The sequence below is a fragment of the Lutra lutra genome, chromosome 7 (assembly GCF_902655055.1).
Source record: "Lutra lutra chromosome 7, mLutLut1.2, whole genome shotgun sequence".
NCBI lineage: Eukaryota > Metazoa > Chordata > Mammalia > Carnivora > Mustelidae > Lutra > Lutra lutra.
This window is the reverse complement of record NC_062284.1, coordinates 116,039,745-116,066,699: the sequence shown is the minus strand read 5'-3', so window position 1 is coordinate 116,066,699 and position 26,955 is coordinate 116,039,745. Positions and strand designations below refer to the sequence as shown.

The 26,955-nt window shown below is 45.7% G+C and overlaps 1 protein-coding gene across 7 annotated transcripts in view; it reads right to left on the bottom strand.

Moving 5' to 3' along the window:
• SMOC1 (SPARC related modular calcium binding 1) overlaps nucleotides 1-25,315 on the bottom strand; it is a 152,105-nt gene extending 126,790 nt beyond the window's left edge. For all 7 annotated transcript variants that reach the window (XM_047737985.1, XM_047737986.1, XM_047737987.1 and 4 more), the window contains exon 1: nucleotides 24,967-25,315. In XM_047737985.1, coding sequence (XP_047593941.1) covers nucleotides 24,967-25,227 — 261 coding nt within the window. In that variant the 5' untranslated portion in view covers nucleotides 25,228-25,315. The remainder of the gene's footprint in view (nucleotides 1-24,966) is intronic.
• Nucleotides 25,316-26,955: the final 1,640 nt, after the last annotated feature.

Sequence of the window (26,955 nt, the reverse complement as noted above, 5' to 3'; positions counted from 1 at the left end):
CCTTCCTCCTTACATTCCCTTACAATTAGCCCACATCGTGGCATACTGAACTTCTTACAGTCTCTGGAACACACCACTCTCTCATACCACCATGCCTTTGCCTGGAAATTTCTCTCCAGTCCCTGTCTTGGAAACTCCTACTCAGGGTTAAATACCTAGATCAAGTGGGGTTTCTTTGATTCTGCTCCCAAAAGAACTGTAGCCACTCTTTCCTTTATGCTGCCATAGCACTGCCATCTCACCATCATCATATTTTTATCACATGCAACATTATCACATGATGCTAAAATTTGTTGATATCATCATCCCCTCTACATGAGTCATATTTGAAAGGAAATAAACAGACGCACTATTAGAAAAAGTTCTCTTTATCATAAGCGACCCATTACAATCTTGATTCCAAACCAAATAATGCATGATTCCTTCTAGTGTTAACAGTGAAATAAAGGGAGAGGGGAAAAAAAATATGTTCTGTGATACTCTGCCTTCAACAAGAGAAACAATGTTGAAAGTCACCACTAAATGTGGACTGCCAACACCACCTGCCAGGGACTGCCCATGCCTTCCCTCACTGAACGGGCCCCATAACCCCATGAAGCAGGTATTACTACCTCCCATTGTACCTGTAAAGAAACAAAATTTCAAACAGATTGAGTGATTGAGTGATATGCAAAAGGCCCTCCACTAGCAGGTGTCAGAGCAAGCCTTGGAGCCCACATACATCCAACTCAAGGGCTGGTGTTATTTAATTGCCTCTAGTACATTCCTTAGTCTCAAATAACATGCTTCACATCTCCTAAGCATTTTAAGGACAGACCAGGAACCCCAGAGGCGATGTGTAAGAGCCTATAAAAAGGAACTGCAACTTCAAGAAGTCATCTTGGAGAGAACGGTCTCCAGTGATGTGAAGGAATGTCAAGTGTCAAATCACATAAGCGACCGGTAAAGCCCAGCTATTGAATGGTCTCCCAACAGGTGCACGTGCTGGACAAACCCATCTTTCAGGCACAGTGGCACTATCATTCAAATAAGTTACACAAACATGAGCAAGAAACGGATTCCACCACGTGAGTCCACACGCGCACACTGACAAGTGGAGACATAGGTGGAGGCAGCTGGTCTCCTTGCCCCAGTGGCACAGGCGGAAAGTTCTGCAGAGGCGCACTTTTGATAAGGTTTCGCATATCATGTTTAAGTATGTCAGGTAGAAGCATTGCAAAGCAGTCTGTGCTGCAAATGACAAAAAGTAAAATCAGACTGACTTAAGCCAAAAGAGGAGTGTTATCAGAAGCATAACAAGCCCCTCCAAAATTTAGTGGCTTAAAATACCAATATCTGATGCTGTGGCTGCACGGAGCATTTCCTCTGCTGGCTTCACCTGGGCTCACCCACTCAGCTACCATCAGAGGGAAGGTCAATTCGGCTGGAAGGTCCAAAATGATCTCAAGGGCAGTTGGTGCAAGCGACTGGTGCTTCAGTTCTCCTACACATGGCCTCTTGTCCTCCAGCAGATCAACTTTCTTACATGGTGGCTGTGGGGCAGTGGCCCAAGGGGGTGAAGGCCTAAGCTTCAAGGTTCCTTGAGGGCCCGTGTCCAGAACTCACACAGGGTTGCTCCGACCATATTCCATGAGGCAAAGCAAGTCACAGGCCAGCCCAAATTCAAGAGGTGAGGAAAGAGACTCCATCTCTTACTGAAAAGAGTCACAAAGAAACGGTGGCCATATTTAATCTACCACAGGACGTTTCTGGCATGTATAATGGAAGCTACAAGGGAGCTTCAGGCATAGCTGTGTCCAGATGCTCACAATATATTATCAGAAACCAGTGTCTTTCCTTCTCAGCTTTGTTTTTGTTCTATGTTGGCTTTATGGTCGGGTGAGCTTTTCATTCACAGTAACCAAGTGACATCCAACCACCATGGGCCTACGTTCTCACAGTGTCCCAACCCCAGAGTTTCTCTCCTCCAGCGGTTAGTTGTACCATGGAGTCCCACAGTGGGGTTTGTTGGTCCAACTCGGGTCACAGGGGAACTCCTGACCTGGGAGGGAGCACACACTGATTGGCCAAGCCCAGGAGGTAGGATAGTCCACCTGAGTTATGGGGAAGGAAAGGGAGGTATTTTAAGCCCTAAATTTTGGAGTGGCTTGTTATGCTTCTACTTTCTTTCTCCCCAAAAGAAAGTAGAGATTTTATTACCAGAAAAGACAGAATAGATACAAGGCAGACCAAACCAACAGATGTTTACTATAATAGACTTCTCAGGATGGTGGCAGGGCAAAGAGCCACCACGGAACACGCTGAACTCCCCTCTCCTGATGCATCACGCAACTTTGCCAGCTGACAAGTCCCAGCTTCCCAGTGGGGTGTTATGTGCACCACTGAATAGCTTGTTGTGCATTTGAAAAACAAAGACATAGGACAAAGCCTTTTGCAACAAGCACTTGCACAATTCTTCCATCTGGCAAAAGCTGTCCCTTCTCGGACGTCTGTCACATTGCTTCTGAAGACACGCCTCCGTAAAAGGAATCAGAATGCTTTGTCTTTTAACTTAGTGGTTTCTCTAGATCAGATGCAAACAATTTCCTTCTTGCCTCCTACAGCCCTATCAAAGGCCAACTCATCGCTGAATAAATGCACTAGAGAATGAACCACAATGTCCGTCCCTAACTAGAGCTGTGCTCAGGTCCAAACCTCCCCCCCAGTACGGGAGGCAAAGATGGTCAATGGAACAATCCAAGTGTGAATCCAACTTTTTGGAAGCTCTTGGACTCCAATGTACTAATTTACTTGGAGCACTTATTTTCATCTTACTGAACATCTCCTGAGTATGGGACAAGGGGCTGGAAAAAGAAATCTTCATCTTTTAAAAAGATTTATTTATTTATATTTTGAGAGAAAGAGAGAGAGACTGCACATGCGAGCTAGTGGTGGGAGGAGCAAAGGGAAAGAATCTTCAGACGGGCTCCCTGCTGAGCACAGAGCCCAACACAGGGCTTAATCCTGTAACTCATGAGATTATGACCTGAGCCAACACCAAGAGTCAGATGCTCAACCAACTGAGCTACCCAGGCACCCCCAAAAATTTTCATCTTAAATTTCATCTCATGGCATAGCAGTTTCCTGTGGGCCTAAAGACTTGGTCTTCCAAAGAACTGGACATCACCCTTTTAGAACTGCAGCTACCCAGTGCATGAATGGCTCCAACTCAAAGCCAAGATGCTCTTCTACCCTCAAACATGAACATAACATCTGGGAAAGCAGAAGCCAGAGGCTTTAAGAGGCTCCCTTCCTTTCAAGGGAGCTAGTCTTGATGTATGTGCGTATGTATTAGTGAAAGCAAATTGAATTTGCATTCATTTATGTTAAGTCAAAAGTTGCATAAGCCCTGGGTCCAAGCCTTGCCTGGTAGATTGTATTCCCTTCTACAATTTTAGCCTAAAGAAGTGTCATTCTACAGAATGCATGAGAATCACCTGCACTACTTTTGAGAAAGGCACATTGCTGGACCCTTTGGCATCTCAGGTGAGCTACACACAATGCTTTAGGAAACATACACTTTGAAAAACACGTAGCTATAGGATGTAATGAAAAACTTTTTTTAAGATTTCATTTATTTATTTGAAAGAGAGAGAGAGCGATCAGAAGCAGAGTGGATGGGTAGAGGGAGAAGCAGACTCCCTGCCAAGCAGGAAGGCCAATATAGGAGTCGATCCCAGGACCCGATCATGACCTGAGCTGAAGACAGACGCTTAACCGACTGAGCCACCCAGGTGTCCCTGTAACAGATTCTTAACTGCTGGGTCTTACTCCTCAGAGAAGAGGCCAAGGATTTGTTAATGACACCCAGTTATAGGCTGATATGACTAGAGTTTCCATGAGCTGGACCAGGCTATTGTGGTATGTGGTTATTAGCCCAGTCATACGGTGAGCACAGGAACATGCAAACACTCTTCACTGCGATGCATTAACTCACTCACCACAGCACTGGGGAGCACCTGATTATTGGTTTTTTCATCATTAATGTGAGGGGAGAGCTTTTGGGTGTTGGGGATAGGCAAGAACAATGTACCAGGGTCGTACAGGGAATATCAAAGAAAAGTTCCCTCATGCTTTCAGCAGGGGAAGGGAGAAACAGCCAGGGCATTCAGTTCTTTTTAGCAAGGCCTACCATCAAAAGAAACCATTTAATCAGAGCCTAACTTATTGGGGTTTTATCCAAGCTAGTCAACCTGACTTGGAAGAGAAATACCTGAGTCTGGCCCGCTCTAGCCATCCTGTCCCATCTAAGGGAAGGAAGCACTGAGACATACTTAGGAAGCTCATAGTCCAAAAGACTGAGACCTAATCACAGGACAATAGAATGCTTCCTCACTCCCCACACCTCACCACAACATCACTGAAGGCCTTTCCATCACAGTTCTTTCTACGTAATACATCACGTCTGATTTCAACAAGAAATTACAAAGCTTACTAAAAATCAAAAAACATAATTTGATGAGACAGAGCTACCAACAGAACCAGATTTAGATAAGGGAGAGATGTCTGATTCAGCAGAGCAGTAATTTTAAAGCACTATGTTTAACATACTAAGACCGCTAGTGGAAAAAGTAGACAACATGCAAGAACAGATGGGTAATGTGAGCAGAGCGGCAGAAATTCTAAGAATCCAAAAGAAATGCTAGCGGTCAAAAACACTGCAAGAGAAATGAAGAATGCCTTTATTATTATTATTATCATTATTATTAAACTATAATTGACATACAATGTTATATTGGTTTATGTATACTACAAAGCATACCTTTGATGGGCTCATTAGTAGACAGGACACAGCTGAGGAAACAATCTCTAAACGTGAGGATGTAGGTACACCTGGGTGGCTCAGTTGGTTAAGGGACAGCCTTTGGCTCAGGTCATGATCCTGGAGTCCCGGGATCCAGTCCCAAATCGGGTGCCCAGACAGCTCAGAAGGAAATCTGCTTCTCCTTCTCCCTCTGACCCTCTCATGCTCTCTCTCTTTCTCTCTCTCTCAAGTAAACAAATAATGTCTTAAAAAAAATAAACATGAGGATATGTTGACAGAAACTTCCAAACTGAAAAGTAAAGAGGAAAAAGACAGGGTAGGAGAGGGATAACAGAACAGAATATCCAAGGTCTGTGGGACAAGTACGAATGGTGTAACACACATGTTGCAGGATTTCAAGGACAAAAAGGAAAGGGAGAGAAGAAATATCCCAAGTGATAATAACTGAGAATTCTCTCCAAAGTTAATGTCAGATATCAAACCACAGATCTGGGAAATTCAAAGAACAGCAAGCAGAATAAATGCCCCAAAACTATACATGGGCATGTCATACTCAAACTGCAGAAAATCAAAGATAAAGAAAAAATCGTGAAAGAAGCCAGGGACGGGGGGGAACCCTCACCTGTAAAAAGGCAAAAGTGGGAACTGCATTGGGGTTCTCATCAGTAACCACACAAGCAAGAAGACAGCAGGCTGGGATATTCCATGTGTTGTTGAGAGGGGGAAAAAAACCCACCAACCTAGAATTCTATATCTTGATAAATTATCTTTTAAAAGCAAAGGAGAAATAAAGACTTTCTCAGATGAATAAAAACTAAGGGAATTTGTCGCCGATAGGCATGTCTTATAAGAAATGTTAAAAAAAAAAAAAAGTTCTTCAGGGAGAAGAAAAATGATACAGGTCAGAAATGTAGACCTACCTAAAAAAAGCAAGAGTGCTGATGAAGGAAGACATTTGTTCTTATTCTTAATTGATCTAACATGTAAGTTTGTTCAAAGCAATAACAACAACAATGCATTCAATGATTATAACTTATTTTTAAGTGAGATGAATTACTTCGATGGAACAAAAACCAGGATGGAAGAACTAGGAATTAGGAATATTTTGTTATTATAAGGTACTTACACTATGCATGAAGCAGTAGAATAGTATTTCAAAGTGGACTTAGGTGCTGGGGAAGCTGGATCACTTTCTTACACCATACACAAAAATAAACTCAAAATGGATTAAAGGGGCACCTGGGTTGGTCAGTCATTAAGCATCTGCCTTCAGCTCAGGTCATGATCCCAAGGTCCTGGGATCAAGCCCCACATCAGGCTCCCTACTTGGTGGGAAGCCTGCTTCTCCCTCTCTCGCTCCCCCTGCTTGTTTTTTCTCTCTCACTGTCTCTCTCTTTAATAGATCCAAAATCTATTAAAGACCTAGATGTAGGACCTAAAACCATAAAACTCCTAGAAGAAAACATAGGCAGTAATGCTTTTGACATGGGCTATAGAAACATTTTTCTAGATATGTCTCCTGAGGCAAGGGAAACAAAAGATGAAAATAAACTACTGGAACTACATCAAAATAAAAAGCTTTTGCACAGCATAAGAAACCATCAACAAAACAGAAAGGCAACCTATGGAATGAAAGCTATTTGCAAAGGACATATCCAATAAGGGGTTAATATCCAAAATATGTAAAGACCTTATACAGCTCAATATTTAAAAAAATAATAATAATCCAGTTAAAAATGGGCAGAGGGCCTGAATAGACATTCTGCCAAAGAAGACCTACAAATGTTCAACCAACACATGACAAGATGGTTAACGTCACTCATCACCAGGGAAATGCAAATCAAAACCACAATGAGGTATCACCGTACACTAGAATCAAATAGATAAGAAATAACAAGTGTCATCGAGTATGTGGAGAAAAGGGAACCCTCACACACTGTTGGCTGGAATGCAAATTGTTGAAGCCACTGTGTAAAACAGTATGGAGTTTACAGCAGCATTATTTATAAGAGCCAAGATATGGAAGCAACCCAAGTGTCCATTAGTTGATGAAGGGATAAAGAAGAAGTGGTATGTATGTATGTGTGTATGTGTATATATATACATATACATATATATATACACGTATATACATATATACACATATACATACATATATATATATATATATATATATGATGCAATATTACTCAGCCAGAAGAGAGAATGAGAATCTGCCATTTGCAACAACATGGATAGAGCTAGAGAGTATTATGCTAAGTGAAACTAGTCAGACAGAGAAAGACAAATACCATGTGATTTCACTCATATGCAGAATTTAAGAAACAAAACAAATGAACAAAGAATAAAAGAGTCAATCCAAAAAAAAAAAGGATTCTTAAATACAGAGAACTGGTATTTACCAACATGAACAGACATTTCTGCAAAGAAGACATCCAGATGGACAACAGACACATGAAAAAGTGCTCCACATCACTCAGCATCAGGGAAATACAAATCAAAACCACAGTGAGATACCACCTCACACAGTCAGAATGGCTAAAATTAACAAGTCAGGAAACGACAGATGCTGGTGAGGATACGGAGGAAGGGGAACCCTCCTGCACTGTTGGTGGGAATGCAAGCTGGTGCAACCACTCTGGAAAACAGCACGGAGGTTCCTCAAAAAGTTGAAAATAGGGCTACCCTACGACCCAGCAATCACACTACTGGTTATTTACCCTAAAGATACAAATGTAGTGATCCAAAGGGGCATGTGAACACGAATGTTTATAGCAGCAATGGCCACAATAGTCAAACTATGGAAAGAACCTAGATGTCCATCAACAGATGAATGGATAAAGAAGATGCGGTATATATATACAATGGAATACTATGCAGCCAGCAAAAAAGATATCCTGCAATTTGCAACAACGTGGATGGAACTAGAGGGTATTATGCTGAGCAAAATAAGGCAATCAGAGAAAGACAATTATCATATGATCTCCCTGATATGAGGAATTTGAGAGGCAACATGAAAGGAAAAAATGAAACAAGATGATACCGGGAGGGAGACAAACCATAACTGACTCTTGATCTCACAAAACAAACTGAGGGTTGCTGGGGGGAGGGGGCTAGGAAGAGGGTGGCTGGGTTATGGACATTGGGGAGGGTATGTGCTATGGTGAGTGCTGTGAAGTATGTAAACATGGCAAGTCACAGACCTGTACCCCTGGGACTGATAATACATTTTATGTTAATAAAAAAAATTAATTTAAAAAACTGGTAGTTAACAGAGCAGGGTGGCAGGTAGGGGTGTGGATAAGATGGATTAAGAGGGACAAATTTCCAGTTACAAAATAAATAAGTCACAGAAATGGAAAAGTACAACATAGAGAATATAATCAATACTTTTGTAATAAGGTTGTTTGGTGATGGATGGGGACTACAGTTACTGTGGTGAGCACTAAGTAATGTAAAGAATTGTTGAGCCATTATGTTGTACACCTGAAACTAATATAATACTGCATGTTAATTATACTGGAATTTTAAAAATCAATAAGTAAAGAGGCTTTCTTAAAAAAAGAAAGTGAAGTTGAATTCATTGTAAATGTATATTGCAAATTCTATGGCAATTACTAAAAAAAAGTTTTTAAAAAGAAGTATGATTGATATGCTAAGAAAGGAGTGAAATCGAGTCCCATAGAATGCTCAGTTACAAGCATGAAGATGGGGAAAAAGTGGAAGACAAACATAGGAACCAAGAATATGAACAAGGAATAGAAAACTACACAAATATGATTGAAATGGGTCCAACTACACCAGTAATCACTTTAAACGTCAATGGTCCAAATTTACCAATGTAAACTACCTGGAAGGGAGAAGATGTGGATATGGTTGCCTAAGTCACCCTATCTAGAACTATCCCTCAGGAAGCCATGCTAAGAGCCAGGAGTTTTCCTTTCTGAAATGTGGTTCTAAAAGCAGCCTGGAAGATTGGGTTTGGGCCCACCCACAGGACCTGCTGGGATGGGCTTTCCAAACAAGGCCAAGGGAAGGCTGATTGGAGGGGGAGGAACACCAGAGAATCAGGCACTGCTCCTCCCGCCTCCTGGGGGCAGTGGCCTGGTGACCCGATCTGGGAACATACTGGGCAGTCACCTGACCCCTGAGCCCAGAAGTTATGAGGAGGCACATTGGCATGGAGTCACGTGGCCCTCTGGTTGCCTCCTAAGAGCAAGACTGCCTCCCACAGTCTTAGAGGAAAAAGCGAAGGTGAGAAGGCTCACTCAAGCTTCCTTCAGATGCTAAACTCAGGAAGACAAACTCCCATCCTGGGAAAGAGAAAGTGAAGGAAGATTTCAAGAAGCAGAGTGTTGCCTGGAGAAGACATGGTCAAACAGCAAATGGAGGAAGATCACACCGAAGAACATCTTTCCTCCATTTAAGAGAAGTCGTCTTGACCTGGATCTGGTTGGGAAAGGGGAGGAATGCGATTGATCACACACACAGGAACCAGTTTCATTTTAAGCAATAGGTAACAGAACCAGAGATTAGAAATCTTCCACATACTGAGGGGCTTTATAGCCTTAATTCCAAGGAGGAAAACTAAGGGAAACAAAACAACTTTGGGTTCTTCTAGGAATCTCTCACATTCTCCTATTACGTCCATTATTTGTATGAATAGTTAACATTTACTGAGCATCCTGACGTTATTTCATTTAAGCTCCTCAGTGACCCAATGAGGTAAATAAAATCTTCCATTTGCAGATGAGGGGGTGAAACTCAGAGTCCATCTGCCCAGGAGCACATGGTGAGGAAGCACTAGAACTAGAACTCAACCCAGGTCTCGTTGGTCCCAAAGTACTACACCACGCTACGTTCTGGAGGGGCAAGAAAGCAAAGTTTGTCAGAAGGCTCTGGCTCCGACCTCTCTCACCTCCTAGCAATGAAACGGGAGATGGATTTCATTCTAAGCTAGCTGTGGCTTTCAGGAAAGAAAAGCTAGAAACCAAGATCAGCAGTAGATGGAGCCCAGGCTATGAGTGCTATCTTTTTCTAGGCCTCTCCCTGGATGGGGAGAAGGTACATGAGAGGGTACGTGAACCTCAAAGCCAAAGAGAAGTCAAGACAGACAGAAACGAAGCATCCACTTCTCTATTCGGCCCCTGCCTTCAGAACGCCTGGCCCAGCGCAGGCCTGGACCTGCCCTTAGGTTTTCTGAAGGGAGGCAGGGAGAACGTGTCCATCCAAGTGTCCTGGACGCTTTCAAACCCTCTTCAACAAATACAAAGCGTTTCTGCTTCAACCCTCCAATTGGGTATTGATTTTTAAAAAGGCCTCCCAGGAAAAGATTGCGCCAACCATAAAACATGCACCCTGTGCTCCAGACCATTCGTCATCTGACTCTGTGAACATCTGCGCTCACTGCCTTGCTATGAACAAGCGTTAAGAGTCTGACAAGATCAGCCTTTACTTCTTCCAACTGTACCACTGGCTACTTGTTGTGTCTGCTCTGTTGCACGTTCCCACCTGAAAGCTTTCAGCATTTGCAGAAACCAGGAATGCACCTCTTTTAGGGATTGAGAAACCAGAACCCTATGAAACAGAAGGTAAAAGAATACCAGTAGTCAGGTGTCGCGGAGGGTCAGGATTCCACAGGCCCCTGACTTTGGGGCCACAAGGAAACTGGTGAATGGGCCAAAGGCAACTCAGAAATATGATCCTCTACTAGAATTCAAGCTAGTTCCTCCCCTTGGCAGGACCTTTACCCCTTTCCCAAAGTTCTCCAGGCCACCTTTAAATGTGAAAGTCACAGACAGAGCAAGGAGGCAGGGATCCGGATCCTGACTGGGTGGAGTGGGGACAGATCTTACCTCATGCATACAAGGAAGACGCCCCTGAGATTTCTTCCCACTGTGGGATGATGCCTCATGCTCATCTCATTTGGGGGGCCTTCTGGAATCATCCTCATTTGGCCTATTTATTCTGCCTGGAAAGGGTCCAAGTTTTTCCCATGTTCCCTTTTTCCTATCAGCTCCTAATCTCCGAACGTCTGTGCCAATAGTAACCTTGGAGGTCATCTGTTCTCCCTTTAATAGAGGAGGGAACGGATCACACAGTAACAGGAGAGCTCCCTCTTCACCAGACTGTGACCATCGGTGTCCAGCACACTTCTTACCACACAGCCCGCCCCACCATTCTGCTGATTAAAAAAAAACAATGCTCCATGCAGCCATCAAAAGAAATGAAATCTTGCCATTTGCGACGACGTGGATGGAACTAGAGGGTATCACGCTTAGCGAAATAAGTCAATCGGAGAAAGACAACTATCATATGATCTCCCTGATATGAGGGAGAGGAGATGCAACATGGGGGGTTGAGGGGGTAGGAGAAGAATAAATGAAACAAGATGGGATTGGGAGGGAGACAAACCATAAGTGACTCTTAATCTCACAAAACAAACTGAGGGTTGATGGGAGGGGGTTGGGAGAGGGGGGTGGGGTTATGGATATTGGGGAGGGTATGTACTATGGTGAGTACTGTAGTAGTAGTAGTAGTAGTAGTATGCTGTGATTTGTGTAAACCTGGCGATTCGCAGACCTGTACCCCTGGGGATAAAAATATATGTTTATAAAGCTGTAAAAAAAAAAAAAAAAAAAAAACAATGCTCCAAATCCCAAAACAGACACTGCCTGTTGCCCTCCTCTCCCCTTCTCTTCCCCAACATGTGCGGCCATGCAGTCAGCAGAGGGAGGAGGAACCACCTGACCCACAGCTCCAGAAATGGGTACCCTGTCTCCAACCCTGCCACAGTGACCGTCCTAAGGCATCCAGACCTAAGTCACTCACAGCATGGCACTCTCCTGGCCAAGGGATTGGCCCAAAGAATGGGCATTTGATCCAGTTTAGATCAATGAGCTAAATGCCAAAGTTTTCTGACGTCATCTAGGAATGAAGGTTGTTGCTTCTCTGAAAAGACAACTTCAAGTCACCTCTCTTCTGTATTCTAGAAAATAAGATGTTGGGATGAGAAGTATGGAATCATTGCAACAATCCTACCACCATGAAAAGCTAGGCTTGAAATTAAACAGACAACACAAAAGCAGAAAGGGAAAAACATAAAGACAACACAAACAGAGGCAGAGGGAAACTGTTGACGGCATTAATAAGATGCTGAGTCCTACCAATCCTGAAACCCACCTTGTATCTTCATTGGGTAAGCCAGTTCAAAACATGGTCTCTGCTATCATGATATAAATTCCCAACTGACGTGTACATACCAAAGATCATACTCAAAGCCGATCTACAATTACACTTTAGAGGCCTTTTGGTTAGCACTCGAGAGTAAAACCAGCTCACGCTCTTACTGCTTCCCCCAGAAATCAAGGAGATCCTCCTTCCTCGGCCACCCACCAAGAACTTGGAGCATGTCTCCCCTCAGAGCTCTGCAGTCACACACAGCCTCCCCATCAGGAGGCCATTGCTGAAAAGAGAACACTGGCAATTAAGCCCTCTGGAGGAAACACCAGAGACGAGAAAGATGGCAATGCCACACAAGGCATAGAAGCTCTTTTCAGTTTAACCTGTTACTTGTTTAAAAATCACTAACAGGGGCGCCTGGGTGGCTCAGCCTGTTAAGTGTCTGCCCTCGGCTCAGGTCACAATCTTGAGGTTCAGGGACTGAGCCCCATGATGCGCTCCCAGCTCAGCGGAGAGTCTGCCTCTCCCTCCACCCCTCCCCTCACTCGTGCTCCTGCTTGAGTGTGCACTCTCTCTCTCCAATAAATTATTTTTTAAAAAATCATTGACAACTCCTAGAAAACTAATGGATCCCCCAAATGATGCTGATAGCACAGATGTTACGTGCCTCCTGGTGGAAGAACAGACTGACTCCAACGAAATATACTTGCCAAGAAAATATCGTATCTACGGGCACGTGAGTGGCTCAGTCCGTTAAGCATGTGCCTTTGGTTCAGGTCATGATCTCAAGGTCCTGGGATCGAGCTCCGTGCTGGGCTCGCTGCTCAGCGGGGACCCTGCTTCTCCCTCTCTCTCCGCCTGCCACTCCCCCTCCTTGTGCTCTCTCTCTGTCAAATAAATAAATGGAATCATACACACACACACACACACACACACACACACACACACACATATATATGAAATATATATGATCAAGTCTCTAGATCCACCTCTCATTTTACAAGAAATATGAAGGGCAGAGGAATGTGGTATACAACGTTACAGGAATGTAGTCAATAACATCTAGTGCAGAAAACCCTAGAGCCACCTGTTTATTCAAAAATAAATCACAAAGTAAAAAGGAGGTGGAGGGGAAATTCATAGACTCAAAGAGATTTAAGATACAGATTAACCAATATGTGGACCTTATTTGGGTCTTGTTTCAAATTCACATAAAACCACATCTAAGAGATAATCAGGGAGATCTGAATGTTGATTGCATTATATTATAGAGGTATCCCCTGTTGTCTGAAAGTACAGCTGTCCTATGAAACATCTCATCAGCAGAAAAGGCACAAAGTGAAGAAGCAATTACCATGAATTTATATGGAAACATTTTTTTAGCACTCCCAGGTGCAAAATATAACCTCGCGGGCTTTTCTGATACCTTAGGACACAGCTTGCTAATGGGTGCACAAAATAAATCAAGAGAAAGCGAGATGCTCCCAGACACAGCTCAAAGGTCTGGCGGCTTGAGGCTGAGATGCCGCTGAGTATGGTTCCTAGGGAAGGAGCTGCACCCCCAGCCCCATAACGGCTCACTTCAGAGTGAACACTGAATGCGATTTTTGCTTTTTGCCCTCCTTTTGTAAAGGCAAAACTCCTCCTGGGATGTCTGTCCGGTAGCAAACACTGGTTCTACTGCAGATCTTTCATAAAAGCCAACTGGCTGAATGCCAACTTTCAAAATACCTGTATTAAGCACTTATTAGTATTCCTTGGTTGTGATATGGCATTGTGGTTAGGTTTCTTTTAATGTCTTTATCTTTTAGAGATATATTTGAAAATATTTACAGATGATAAAATATAATGTCTGGACTTGCAAAATAATCTGAACAGGGACCTGGGGGATGGGTGGAAGGAATGAGATTGGCCAGGAGTTGTCCATTATTGAACCTGTGCAAGGGTTCCATGGAAATCCGTTACACCACTCTCTCCTTTTTTGTATTTGGAATTTTTCATAATAAGGAAAAGTTTTTTTTAGGTGAATGGAAGAGATCCAAAGGTGAAGGAGAGTCTAAATTCCTTGCCAAAGTCCTAGTGTCTCTTCCAGGATAGCCTGCTTACCCAAAGTGACACTTTTTATATAAATTTCCCCAAGTAATTACCTTTAATGGAATATTTTTCAGTTGACACATCTTCTTTCCAGATATTATTGGGAATTTCTGAAATACAGGGCAAGTGCTCTTTCCATGGGGTTACATTAAGAAGTTCAGTTCACAGGAAATACTATACAAATTCCCATCAAACATGAAATGGATGGCCGGTGTGATATATGTCTCCCAGCTTGTACAACTTTAGAAATGCATTCACCTTAATTTCTACCATCTTAGCAGGGGGAGACATTTCTCACCCTGAACTGAAGATAGAAACCATAATAACAAATTAACTACATACAGATGTAAAATTTACTAGACTGAGGCCATTGTCTTTTTATAATGAAAGGCATCTGCCAGACATGACAAAAAAAACAGATTAATATCTTTAGTATTAAAACAAACAAACAAAAAACTCCTCCAAGTCAGCCAGTGAGCCAGGGAGAAAAAATTACCACACTTACTTTAAAAGTTGACTAAAAACCTGGATAGATGATTCCTAAAAGAAAAAGAGCTAACATAGGATGGCCAGATACAATACAAGATACCCAGTTAAATTTGAATTTCAGATAATTAACAAATAATTTTAGATAAATGACAAACAGGTTTTTATTTAGGCCATATTTACACTAAGACCATGTTATTTACCTGAATTCAAATTTCTGTAATTTACTTTCTTCTACATTATGTTATTCACTTACATCCTTCAAATGTATGCAATTTATAATTTAGGCGATCTTATATTAGCATTTTTATTTGCCAGTTCTGACAACCCTAAATTAATGATCAATAAGTTTGAGAAAACGACCAAGCTCATTCCTAATCATGCAATGAAAGCAAGTACAGTGAGAAAAGCAGAGGCCCAGGAGAGCAGAGAGGAGCCCCAGCACTGTCAGGCAGACGTGGGAGACGGTACCATAACTGTGCCTGGCCCTGAGCTGGGGGAGGCATGGCCTCAGGGCCTCAGGAGGGCAGGAGGGAAGTGGCCAGCAATATAAGGAGGCGGGGAAGCCATATGTTTGGCTAAATGTCCCTGAACATGTCCTTCTGGGGAAAGGAAAAGTGTGATCAACAGTACAGACCTCTCAAAGAAGCATCACTTTTATTGCTTGCTCTTAAAACTGTTGTGATATATCCAAATCCGTTCTTTAAAGATTCTATTTATTGGAATACTATGCAGCCATCAAAAGAAATGAAATCTTGCCATTTGCGACGACATGGATGGAACTAGAGGGTATCATGCTTAGCGAAATAAGTCAATCGGAGAAAGACAACTATCATATGATCTCCCTGATATGAGGGAGAGGAGAGGCAACATGGGGGGTTAAGGGGGTAGGAGAAGAGTAAATGAAACAAGATGGGATTGGGAGGGAGACAAACCATAAGTGACTCTTAATCTCACAAAACAAACTGAGGGTTCATGGGGGGAGGGGGGTTGGGAGAGGGGGGGTGGGGTTAGGGATATTGGGGAGGGTATGTGCTATGGTGAGTGCTGTGAAGTGTGTAAACCTGGCGATTCACAGACCTGTACCCCTGGGGATAAAAATATATGTTTATAAAAAATAAAATTTAAAAAAAAAAGATTTAAAAATTCTATTTATTTGACAGAGAGATAGATCACAAGTAAGCAGAGAGGAAGGCGGCGGGGGTGTGGGGAAGCAGGCTCTCCACCAAGCAGAGTCCGATATGGGGCTTGATCCCGGTACCCTGAGATCATGACCTGAGCCGACGGCAAAGGCTTTAACCCACTGAGCCACCCAGGCACCCCTATCCAAATCCATTTTTATCTTTTCTGGAAAACTGTATGATCTATTATGTAGTGCATACAAAATAGAATTTTAAAATCCCTGTACTCACCTCCCGCTTTAAAAACATAAAACATGGGGCGCCTGGGTGGCTCAGTGGGTTAAGCCGCTGCCTTCGGCTCAGGTCATGATCCCAGGTCCTGGGTTCGAGCCCCACACCGGGCTTTCTGCTCAGCAGGGAGCCTGCTTCCTCCTCTCTCTCTGCCTGCCTCTCTGCCTACTTGTGATTTCTCTCTGTCAAATAAATAAATAAAATCTTTAAAAAATAAATAAATAAAAAATAAATAAATAAAAACATAAAACATTACCAATTCAAGGCAAACCTTCTGTGACCCCTCCAGCGTGTCACTGGCCTTCCTGCCCTCTCACCTAATTAACCACTAACCTGAGCTTCAGAATTATCATTACCCTTCATTTTCTCATGCACTCTTTACATATGTATGTACTCCTGAACAACCATCGCTCTTGCATGCTTTCAACCCTTATATAAATGGCACAATGTATGTGTTTTTGTACATTTTGCCTTCTTTCACTCAACATTCTGACTATGAAATTCCTCCATAATCATGGTTATAGCTTTAGATTAGCCATTTTTGGTGCTGTGTAGTATTCCACTTTTTGTATATGCCATAATTCATATTTCTAGTCACCTGCTGATGGGCACGTAGGCAGTTTCCAGTTTTGTTACTGCTACCAAAAAATGCTGCTATGAGCATCCTTAAACATGTGTCTTGGCACATATTTAAGCACATTTCTCTAGGGCATATAGCAGAGTGAAAGTAAAAAGTCAATCCTACGAAGTGACCGTGCTGATTTATATTTCCACCAGCAGCAATAAGTACATTTTTATATTTATGTCCTGCTAAGGTTAATTGGAAACTCTCCTTGAAGGCAAACCGAGTTTGGGGAGCCTGGGTGCCTCAGTCAGTTGACCGAGTGCCTTCCGCTCAGGTCATGATCCCAGGGTTCTGGGACCGGGCACCGCATCGGGCTCCCCGCTGCGTGGGGAGCCTGCTTCTCCCTCTCACCCTGTCTGTTGCTTCCCCTGCACTCTCTCTCTCTCTCTCCATCACATAAATAAATAAAATCTTTTTTAAAAGTTCAAAGCAAACTAAGTTCAAAGCATGCTGGAAATGAGTAGGAGGCCTGGTGCTAACAGTGACTAAACCTGAAAATCAGCCTAACATGAGACAGGCTAACTGTCAGATGTAGACGGAATCCAAGGGTATTCAGGCTGGATTCAGCCAGGTTTGGAACTTTTTTTTAAATCACGTGTGTTTTAATCTTTATTATTGTCCTCTAAGATTTAAAAATGCTCATCGTAAAATTAGTTTAATATTTACTAAAACACATCCCATAGAGGTGGAATATCCCATGCTAATTACCATTAGCCACATGACTTATAACCCACCCCATTTTTCTGTACATAAACCAGCTTTTTTTGCTTTGAGCAAACAGGATCATATATTCTGATTTGCAGTTTACTTTTTTTTTTTTACTGTTCAATATATCTTTATAAGGGAAGAAACAATCTATGTTTCAAAAATTCTATTGTTAGATGAACATTTACTAAGCACCTGTTCTTGGCCAGGATAAGTCTATAAAGAAAATTAAATAATTCCACCATTAGGAGACTCCCACTCTGAAAGGAAAGAAACTAATAGATGTGGGTCATTATAATGGCCCCGGTTTATCAAGCACCTTCTATGAGCCAGGCACTATATTCGACCCTTAGTGAATGTGGTAAGCAGAACAATGGCCCCTCAAAGATGCCCATGTCCTAATCCTAATAATGCTATGTTACATGGCAAGGAGGAATCAAGATTGCTAATCAGCTAACCATAAGATAAGGAGAACATCTGAGCTCATCAATCACAAGAGTCCTTAAGGGGATGGTGAGCAGCAGAAGAGTTGGAACCAGAGAGATGGCAGCATGAAAAAGACTTGACCAGCTTCTGCTGGATTTGAAGGTGGAAGGGAACTACCAACCCAGGAAGGCAGGCAGTTTCTAGAAGCAGGAAAAGGCAACAAAATGGATTCTCCCCTACAGCCTCCAAAAAGGACCTGAGCTCTGCTGATTTTTTAGCCCATGGAGACCATGTCAGACTTCCAATCTCCAGAAATGAGTGTTATTTAAGTCAGTGGTTGTGGTACTTGTTATAGCAGGAATGGGAAGCTAAGACATCCCACGTGCATCCTCCCCACCACCCTGGACATAGAGGCTATGACCTCTATTGTACAAATCAGGGGACTGAGGGCCCGTGAAGTTAAATTACTAGCCCAGGACCACAGAGGCCAAGCCAGAGTCAAACCTGGGTCTGTCTCTCTCCAAAGTCTGTGCTGAGGCTGCCCCAGCACCTTCCTATGTACGGTCGGCTGCGATACTGGGCAGATGAGACATGCACTGACACCAGGATGAGCAAAGCCCAGGGTGTAGAGAGAACTCTGCTTGGGGCAAGTCTGGGAGGACTGTGTGGAGCCATCCAAATGACAGGCAGAATTTTGAGAGACAGAGATGGGAAGGAAAAGACAGGTTAGGAAATGTGATATGGTTTAGCACGGCTACAGTCTGGGGCACATAGTGGAGGCATCTGGTTGGGGGTAGGGGTGGGCACATGGCTAGAGACCCATACTGTCCAGTGTGATAACCCCTAACTATATGTGACTATTTTAACATTAACATTTAAATTAACTGAAATCAAATTAATTAAAAATTCAGTTCCTCAGTTGCACTAAGCACATTTAAAACTTCAACAGTCACGTGTGTCTACCATCGGATGGTGCCAATGTAGAATATTACCATCCCAAAAAAAAAGGTCCAGCAGACACTGCTGTGGATGAAGTGAAGCTCTGTGTTCCACCTGGTCAGCGGCTCTGGGCACCCGAGGAGCAGGGAGCAGTCTGTGGGTTTGGCAACTCTCTCCACCTCACCCTCATTCTTATGATCTACTTTTGTGTCCTCTCCCTGGCTTTGCAGGGTTCTCCAAGAACTCATACACAATAAACACCCAACCAAAATACCTAAAACTCCCAGCAGTGTCCTAGAGATGCTTATCTGGTCCTAAAAGTGAACTATTCTGGGAAGTAGGTCCGGTTTTCCCCCACCGTCAATACTTTAAATAAAAAAAGGAAGGAGAAGAGCATTCAGTCCTTATCTGAATCAGATCGACGCTGCCCTGTGAAACAGATATTAAAGAGGAAGGGCAGAGCAGCTTACATTTGTAGAGTGTCTGTCAGGTTTCAAAGCATCTGCTGCATTGTCTCCTAGAACCTGGCTCAGTGTGGTCCTCCCAGCTTGGGGGTGGGGGGGGTGGGGAGCTGTCCTGGAACTCCAGCTCTCCTGAGCACCTTTTCCCGCTTACTCAGCAGAGGCTGCCCAACACTGGCTCCCAAAAGAAGGAGGCTGAAATCAATGTCTGGGAAGTGTGCAGGGCTCCACACCTAACAAGCTTAGATTTCTGCCAAAGGTAAGATTATTTTGTGATCTAGCAATTGAGTTTAGAATGATGTCAGATGCAAAATGAAATCCAATTAATTGCTATAATGACCCATGTTGCTTTGGGGGTCTTTATGGCGCTGTTGGGAATGTTCTTGGAGATCCAATTCTTGTATCCCCTCGGTGACTCTGGATGTGTGCAGAGCACATATGTACAATGCTAACCCTGTTTGGCAGGCCTCACAAACAGCTCCGATTGATTTCTCATCCGCAACTCAACCCTTGTCCTCTCCCAAACAGCTCTGTGGTGACAAATGGGGAAGGGGGGGGCCTCCTCACGGACATTCTCTCCCACCATCTCCACCGCCAGCGATGCCAGGAACTTGGCTGCTTAAACAATAGATCTCTATGTGGTCGGGATAGAAAGGGTGCCCTGTACCTGCTAAGGAAGGCCATGCTCCCCTCCCCCAGGCTCTGCCAGGGGGGTGAGGGAGGAGGCCAGGATGAAAACAGGCATCCCATCAGATGCACTCTGTTCCCCCTCCCCCAGTCCACCCCCACGGGCAAGTAAGTCTTATGACCCAAGCATCAGCTAGTGAACTTTTCTACTCTGCGGGGCAGGGGACCCAGATGTGCAGGATAGATCCCCCTGAGCAAGGGAGAGGGAAGACAGCCCACCGCCAACTCAGCCTTACAAATGAGCCCTTTGGCCAGCTGATGTAGATACTGATGCCAGGGCCTGGGCCTACTCTGGGTCAAACCGGCCACGAACTGAAACAAGCCAATAATCACTCCCCAGCGTGGTATTTTAGGTAGGACCACATGCACATCTGGAAAAGGGGGAGCAGAAGGAGGCAAGACAGGGGTTCCTGCTCTGGCAACTTTTGTTTGTCTGAGCATGGGGTGCCAAGAATTGAACTAATCATAAACTTTGGTTCCTGATACTCAACATTGGTCTATCCAGGCCCCACTTTAATTTTTCATTTAATCAGCCACTAATCTTTATTAATGGAGAACTACTTTCCAACCCATCCTTCCCTCCCCCAAAAGGTAAAGTATTGACATTAACTTACACTAACCATACGATTTACCCCACCATGTGCTTCCAACCATCTGCTCCCCCATAACTTCTCCCTAAATCCTCTGTCCAACATTACTTTGCTTTTCTTCTCATAGAGCATTATTGTAGTTATATGTATTCCTAGAAGATATTTTCTTTAATTTTAGCTCTTTTTAAGTTTATAAGATGCCATGCTCTGTCTTCCAGTGCATTTCTTTTACTTAATATCCTATTACCAAGATTCAACCATATTTTTGCATGTCAGTGTTGCTCATTTGTTTTGCCTGAGTATGATCCTGCACCGTGTGAAAACATCAACTAATCTGCCCTCCAACTAGTGGGCATTTGGGCTTTTACCAGGTTTCCAGCATTACGAACATGGTTGCATGGGTCTTCTTCTGGACATGAGTTTCTCTTGGGCATATGTACTTAGGACTGCAATTGCTGGGCCATAAGAAATGTGAATTTCAACTTTGGGAGAAAATGAGATAACATCCAAGTGTTTTCCATTTGATAGCATTTCCTACAGCTTCTAAGATGATCATTTCCTCTTCCTGGCCTTCTCAATTTCGCTCCTCTAAATTTCACATGTCAGTTCCATCAAAATGTTTAAACCAAGTTCTTTGCCTAACACGTGAAGAGCATTTCAGATAAATCTCCCGGGGTGGAAAAGAAGGGTCTTGTCAGGCTCACAGGTAACAGGAAGAGTGTCTACACAGACTCAGGGACCCACCCCAGTCCAGACACTGACGCAGACTAGCCAAAAGAAAGAGCATTCTAGAAGCTGTTTCACACCTGCTCCCCATCCCAGTTTGCTCGTTCTGTCTCTCCTCCCCCAAACCTCCCATAACCACCACACATACTAATTTTTAAACAAAGAACAAAAGCCTGTAAATGGGGGGAACATTATTTATGAAATAACCAATTTCAGGTTCAAATGAGAGCAAGGGGTCTAGCTTGGACACCACTGCAGATTCTGACCCATTTCAGTAAACATTCAGAGAACACTTTGCAATGTAACCCAGCACATGGACAAATAAGACCTCTATTCTGCCCTCAAGGTGCTGTGAGTTTGTTCATTTCCCAAGACAGGGTTGTACGTGATGTGCCACCAGCGTTAGCGCGGAGAAGGTGGGAGATGCTAGCCTGATCTCGAGACGCTCATTGTGGAAAGATCAGCCAAAGCTAGAATGCAAGTGAGCCAAATACAGGAGCTGGTCGAAGGTGAGAGCAACCAATTCTCCCCCAAAGCGTGTTCTGCAGGAGAGCTCCTGGGGAGTGGTGCAGGAGCTGGGTTTTGAAGGGCAAACCCAGCCAGCGAGAGGAGAGAGAACCAATAAAGAACAGACATAAAACAAGAAACCCAATTCCTTACTCAGACTTCTTGACCTTCCCATTTTCGCCTCTTTTCAAATTTCTTAAATCTATTTCTGGCCTCCAGTCACGCGAAAGCACTAAGAAAGTGGAACCCGTAGAATGCTGTTAAACATGCATTGTCTGCATTAATTGATTTTTTCCATAAACAACAACACAGTCCTTCCCCACCCAGCATCTGGCCCCGTGCTAGGCTCTGGGGATGCACCAGTAGAGAAGATGGGTCAGTTTCCGCCATCACCCAGCTCCTGGGCAGACAGAGGTTTAGACAAAGACAGGCAGTTGACTTGGCCTGACCATCAGCCAGACTCCATCATCCTGGGATACCCCCTCCCCCACTCCACCCTCCCCCAAAACATTTTCAGTAAATTGTACAGGATTAAAGAAATGGCTGCCTTCTCAGTAATTAAAAGGATCCTGACCAGCATCCCAGGTAGTCAAGTGGCTGCTCAGAGCTCGGAGACCAAAAAATCAGGTGCTTCCTACAAAATAGCCTCCAATCTGATACTTGATAGCTGTGGGTTTCCAGAGTCAAACAGATGTCAGGAATTTTATGAAGGCAGGAAGCAAATAAGGGAGCGAGGATTGGGGTCTAGGCCTCGGGGGAGCTCAATTAGTGGGCCAGATAAAGTTAAACCAAAAGGCCATGCTCTCAGTTTCCTAGAAAGCCAGCTGGAAAAGATGCCAATCCTTAAGCCTCTGTCACTCAAAAGATTAACAGAAGAGACCCAGGGGTGCCCAAGGGAATATTGCAACAAACCAGATGTTTCTGCTTCTCTGACACTGACACTGGCCACCAGAGCCACACTCCTCAGGCCATCAAGAAGCCAGAGAAGAGAGCTGGAATCTTTGGGGATTGCCTGAAACTCAAAGGCATCACCCTTTAGCGATTCAGACACCAAAAAATATTATTAACCCTTTCTTACAGCCTCCCCTAATGCGTCCAGGTTCAGTATTGTCTCAAGGAGCCATCTCTTCCTGTGAGAGGGACAGCGCCACTGGTGGGATGAGCGCTCCCTGCGGCGGCTTGGTGGCAGGGAGAGCACACCACCTGAAAATCCATATAAACTGGGACGTGGGGCCCACAGCTACATGTGCACCGTGAGTGTTTCAAGCAAGCCTATTAGCTTCCCAGGGTCTCACTTGCAAAATGGCACTAACAAGACCCCCTTCCTTGTTGTTCTATGCATAAGTGGTCATGGAAATGGCCCAGCCCCCGTGTCCCTGAACGGCAGCTCTTCTTGTAGCCTATAAATGCACCCAAGTAAGCACATGCTCAAGACAACAGCTTTCCCTTGGTACTTTTACAGTGGGGGTGTGTGTGTGTGTGTGTGTGTGTGTGAAAGAGAGAATGCAGCTGGGATCCACACAAGCCTATTTACAGCTCCTGTTTTATTTCATCAGATCTATCAAATGATTAAACTAAAGAAGCTAGAGGGAAACCTAACCAATGTCCCGATTTCTCCCTAAAGCCTCTAGCCTTCCCCTAAAAGTTGCTTCCTCCAATTTCAGGAGGCAGAGAAGGAAAGCCATATGGCTTGAGATGCTAGACATGCCCAGCAGCAAACGAGCCCCCCACCATTTGTCTCTGGGCCTCTCGTGTGGGCGGGCATCCAGATTTCAGTCGGGGTGCTCTGGTCTGCGTCTCTGTCTTGACTGTTCCTAATTATTGGAGGGAACGCTGTGGCTCTCCTGACCTCGGAGTTTAAGAGCTTCGGAGTCCTAATATCAAACCAAGCAGCTTCATTTAAAAGGCATCCTCATCTGCATCCATAAAAGTCCCTCCCGGAGCCCACACTCGCCCCAGCTTCGAGAACGCCTGCTGTCGAGGATTTACGACACACCCTGGATCTAATCTGCGGCACCTTAACTGCTTTCTGTGGCACATCTGGTCATAAAAGCAAGGGCCGGCACAACACGGGGACAAACACTTTTCTTTCCTAAGTGGCTGCAAATCTGATCTCCCAGTGATAGCTGGGCTCCCACGTCAGCAGCAGCCGGTATCCGGGCGGTCGGGAAGGCTGGCCAGCCTTTGCAAGGCTTTTCCTCCACACACGACAGCTATAAAGAGGACTATCCTAGAGCAAGAGCTCCGAATAAAGAACCTGCGGTCTGAACAGGTGGTAATGGGGCTAGGCCGGCAGATACCCAGGAAAGCCCCTGGCGCTTAGGGAGCCGACCTTGTTTTCACAAAGATTCCAGCTGCTTCACACGGACTCTCAGGCTGCCAGTCGAGGCAAGCAGCTATCCGGAGAGACTGCCCTGACATAAGCTGATTCTTGGCCAGAGATCCTCTGGATTAAGTTCGGTCAAATGAACCACCAGGTGGTTTAATAGCACTTTTTTTTTTTTTTAAAGGCAGCGGAATCCTTCATTTAGACCAATTGGGGTGGGAGGAGCAATAATTTAAACCAGCCATGAACACAATGCCTTCAGTTCCAGGAGATTTTACAGCTCTGGACAGCCTGTCCTGTGCACAGAATTGGCACGTTTGCATATCGTTCAGAAACTCCAATCAGACCAAAGTTCAACAAGTAGTTCAACCTCCCAGCCCCGAAGTCAGGGGGAAAAGACTCGAGCACTGCGCAGCGCCTCTCCGCAGCCCCCCACCTCCACCCCTGCTCCGGGGCTGTGCCCAGCAGGAGAGAGCATTAAAATTATCTGCTGTGGGTTTTACGAGCAGCGACCACTTTTTAAAACAACAACACAAGGTCCTTGTGTGGCTCTCAGGTAACCTAAAACTCTGGAGGCAGAGCTGCCCCCCACCCCCTCGCCGCCCGCCAAGAACGCCGGCGCTCCGGGACCCAGACCCGGCGCGGCGTGAGACCACAGGGCAGCCCACTCGAGAGGAGAGCGAGCCCTTTTCGGACGCTGGAGGCACCCGCTCGGAGCAAAATACTCTAGGAGAAGAGACAGGGAAAGAAAACCCAGTGACAGTTCGAGGGGGGAGGCGGGAGGCAGATCGGCGCTGCAAGAAAGGAGGGAGGTGGGGGGAAGAACGGGAGAAATTTTTATTCGCCCAGAAGCCCACGGGGACCGGGTGGTAGGTGCGGGGTGGCGGGGGGAGGACACCTCCCTTCCCCCTCCACCCCCACCCCCGCCCCGAGGGATGGGGGCAGGCGACCTCAGACTCCCTCCGCAGGTGGGCGCGCGTTCGGGGGCGCACTTACCCTGGGGCCCGTGGTGCGGTGGCCGCGTACTAGGGACAGCTGCACCAACACGAGCAGCAAGTGGGGCGTGAGCAGGCGGGCGCAGCGCGCGGGCAGCATGGTGCCAGCCGGGCCGGGCAGCCGGCTGCGGGCGGGGGACGCGGATTCCGCGGGGCGTGCGGCTGCGCCTGCCTTCCTGCCTTCCTTCCCTCGGGGGCCCTCGCGGCGGCCGGGCGGCGGGGCGGCGGGGGCGGCGGCGCTGCGCTCAGAGCGCGCGGTCATGAACCGCCAGGGAGGGGAGTTGGAGTGCGAGCGTGTGCTCTGCGCGCGGCGCTCGTTCGCTCGGCTCGGCCGGGCCGCGGCGGCAGCAGGTTGGACGCCAGAGCCCAGGCCATGGGAATTCCCGTTATAAACCCCCGGGAGGGGCGGGGCGGAGCCGGGCGGCCCTGATTGACAGGCCGAGGGGCCCGTAGCAGCCGACCGTCTGGCAGGTGAAAGCCAATCGGAGAGCGGACAGCGGGGCGGCTCGCGGTCAACCCCACCGAGGAGAGACACCCGCTTGCTCAGCCGGAGTGGGCTCCCGGAGAGCCTGGGAGGAAGAAGAACTTTCTCTCGGTCCTTCTGTCTGAGGAAGCCTCGAAGAGCTCCAGCGGCCCTAACTCCCGGAACGCCCACCCAGCTAAAAAGTCAGGCCTTAAGCGTGGGTAATTTTTGACAGAATTCCACGAGTTGTCCCAACAGTCCTGTAAAATAAGCAGGAAAAATATTTGTAGCCCCATTTTTCTGAAGAGGATACTAGGGCTGAAAGGAGTTAAGAAATCTGTTTCCTCATCGTATCAACACCAAAAACAACTGAGAAGGGGACCCGCGCGGGACAGGCTGTGAATGGCCTTGGGAGTGGGGAGTGCATGCGTTCACTTCTTGTAAAGAAGCTTCCAGGGGATGACAACCCAAGTCCTAAAGCATTTCCCCCAGGAGAAGTGCCTAGGAGATAAGGTGAAGCACATCCTAGTTATCCACCTGCTGGGGAGGGCCCCTGTGGCTATGGGGTAATGCCCACCTGGAATCCTGCAGGGGGTGGGGGTGGGAATCCAGGATTGGGACCCAGGCATCCTGACTCCCTGCCTTGGACTGGAGGGCCAAGGGGCAGCCACTCTGTGGCCTATGAGTTCTGGGAGAGGAGGTCAGAGGGGACCTGTTCTCCAACTGGGGGAGTGGAAGAAAAATATTGATGGGGAGGGATGGTCTGTGGGTGCAAAGACCCCACAGCTGGGTCAGAGTGGGGAGAGGAGACCTCTCCTGGGTGCCCAACCCACTTGGAGACGATAACACCACAAAAGGTCCAGCCGGATGTTGAAGGTCTCTGCACAGGATGGTCTCCAAAGGGCCGTCTTGGGAATGGTCACAGCTGCATCACACCAGCTCCTGGGCCAGAGCACCATCCACTGCATTCAACCCAAGAGAACCATGGCTTCCCTTTTTGTGTGGATTATAACCCTTAGGGAAGTAAACCCTAACCATTGAATGGACCACTCACTACATGAGGAGGGAATCCTTTCTCCAACCAGACAGGAAGCATCAGCACCAGCACTTAATTCCTCCCCCGCGTCTGTGCCTGAGAGGTCCTACCAAATGTTAGCTCTGCTCCCTTATGCCTTCTCCTCTGGACTGTGTGGACATACTTCCCACCCAACTCCTGCATTCGGCTTTGCCTTCTCCCCTTGCCTGCCTCATCCAGCCTCCACCCTACATCCTTCCAAAAGAGCAAACCTGAATGTACTGCTCCCTACTTAATAGACTTAAACTCTGCCCGGTGCTCTCCGATAAGAGAGCCCAGACTGGATGCTGGAACAATAACAAAAGTACTTGTCGTTCTCCAGACAAAAACAAAGACCATCTCTCAGGGAAGTGCCTGTCTTCCTCTGCTGAGAAGTTACACAGTGGTCAGGCTGCTTTCTGGAGTTAGACAGGATGGGTTCAAATCCTGGGTCTGCCACCTAGTGGCATAAC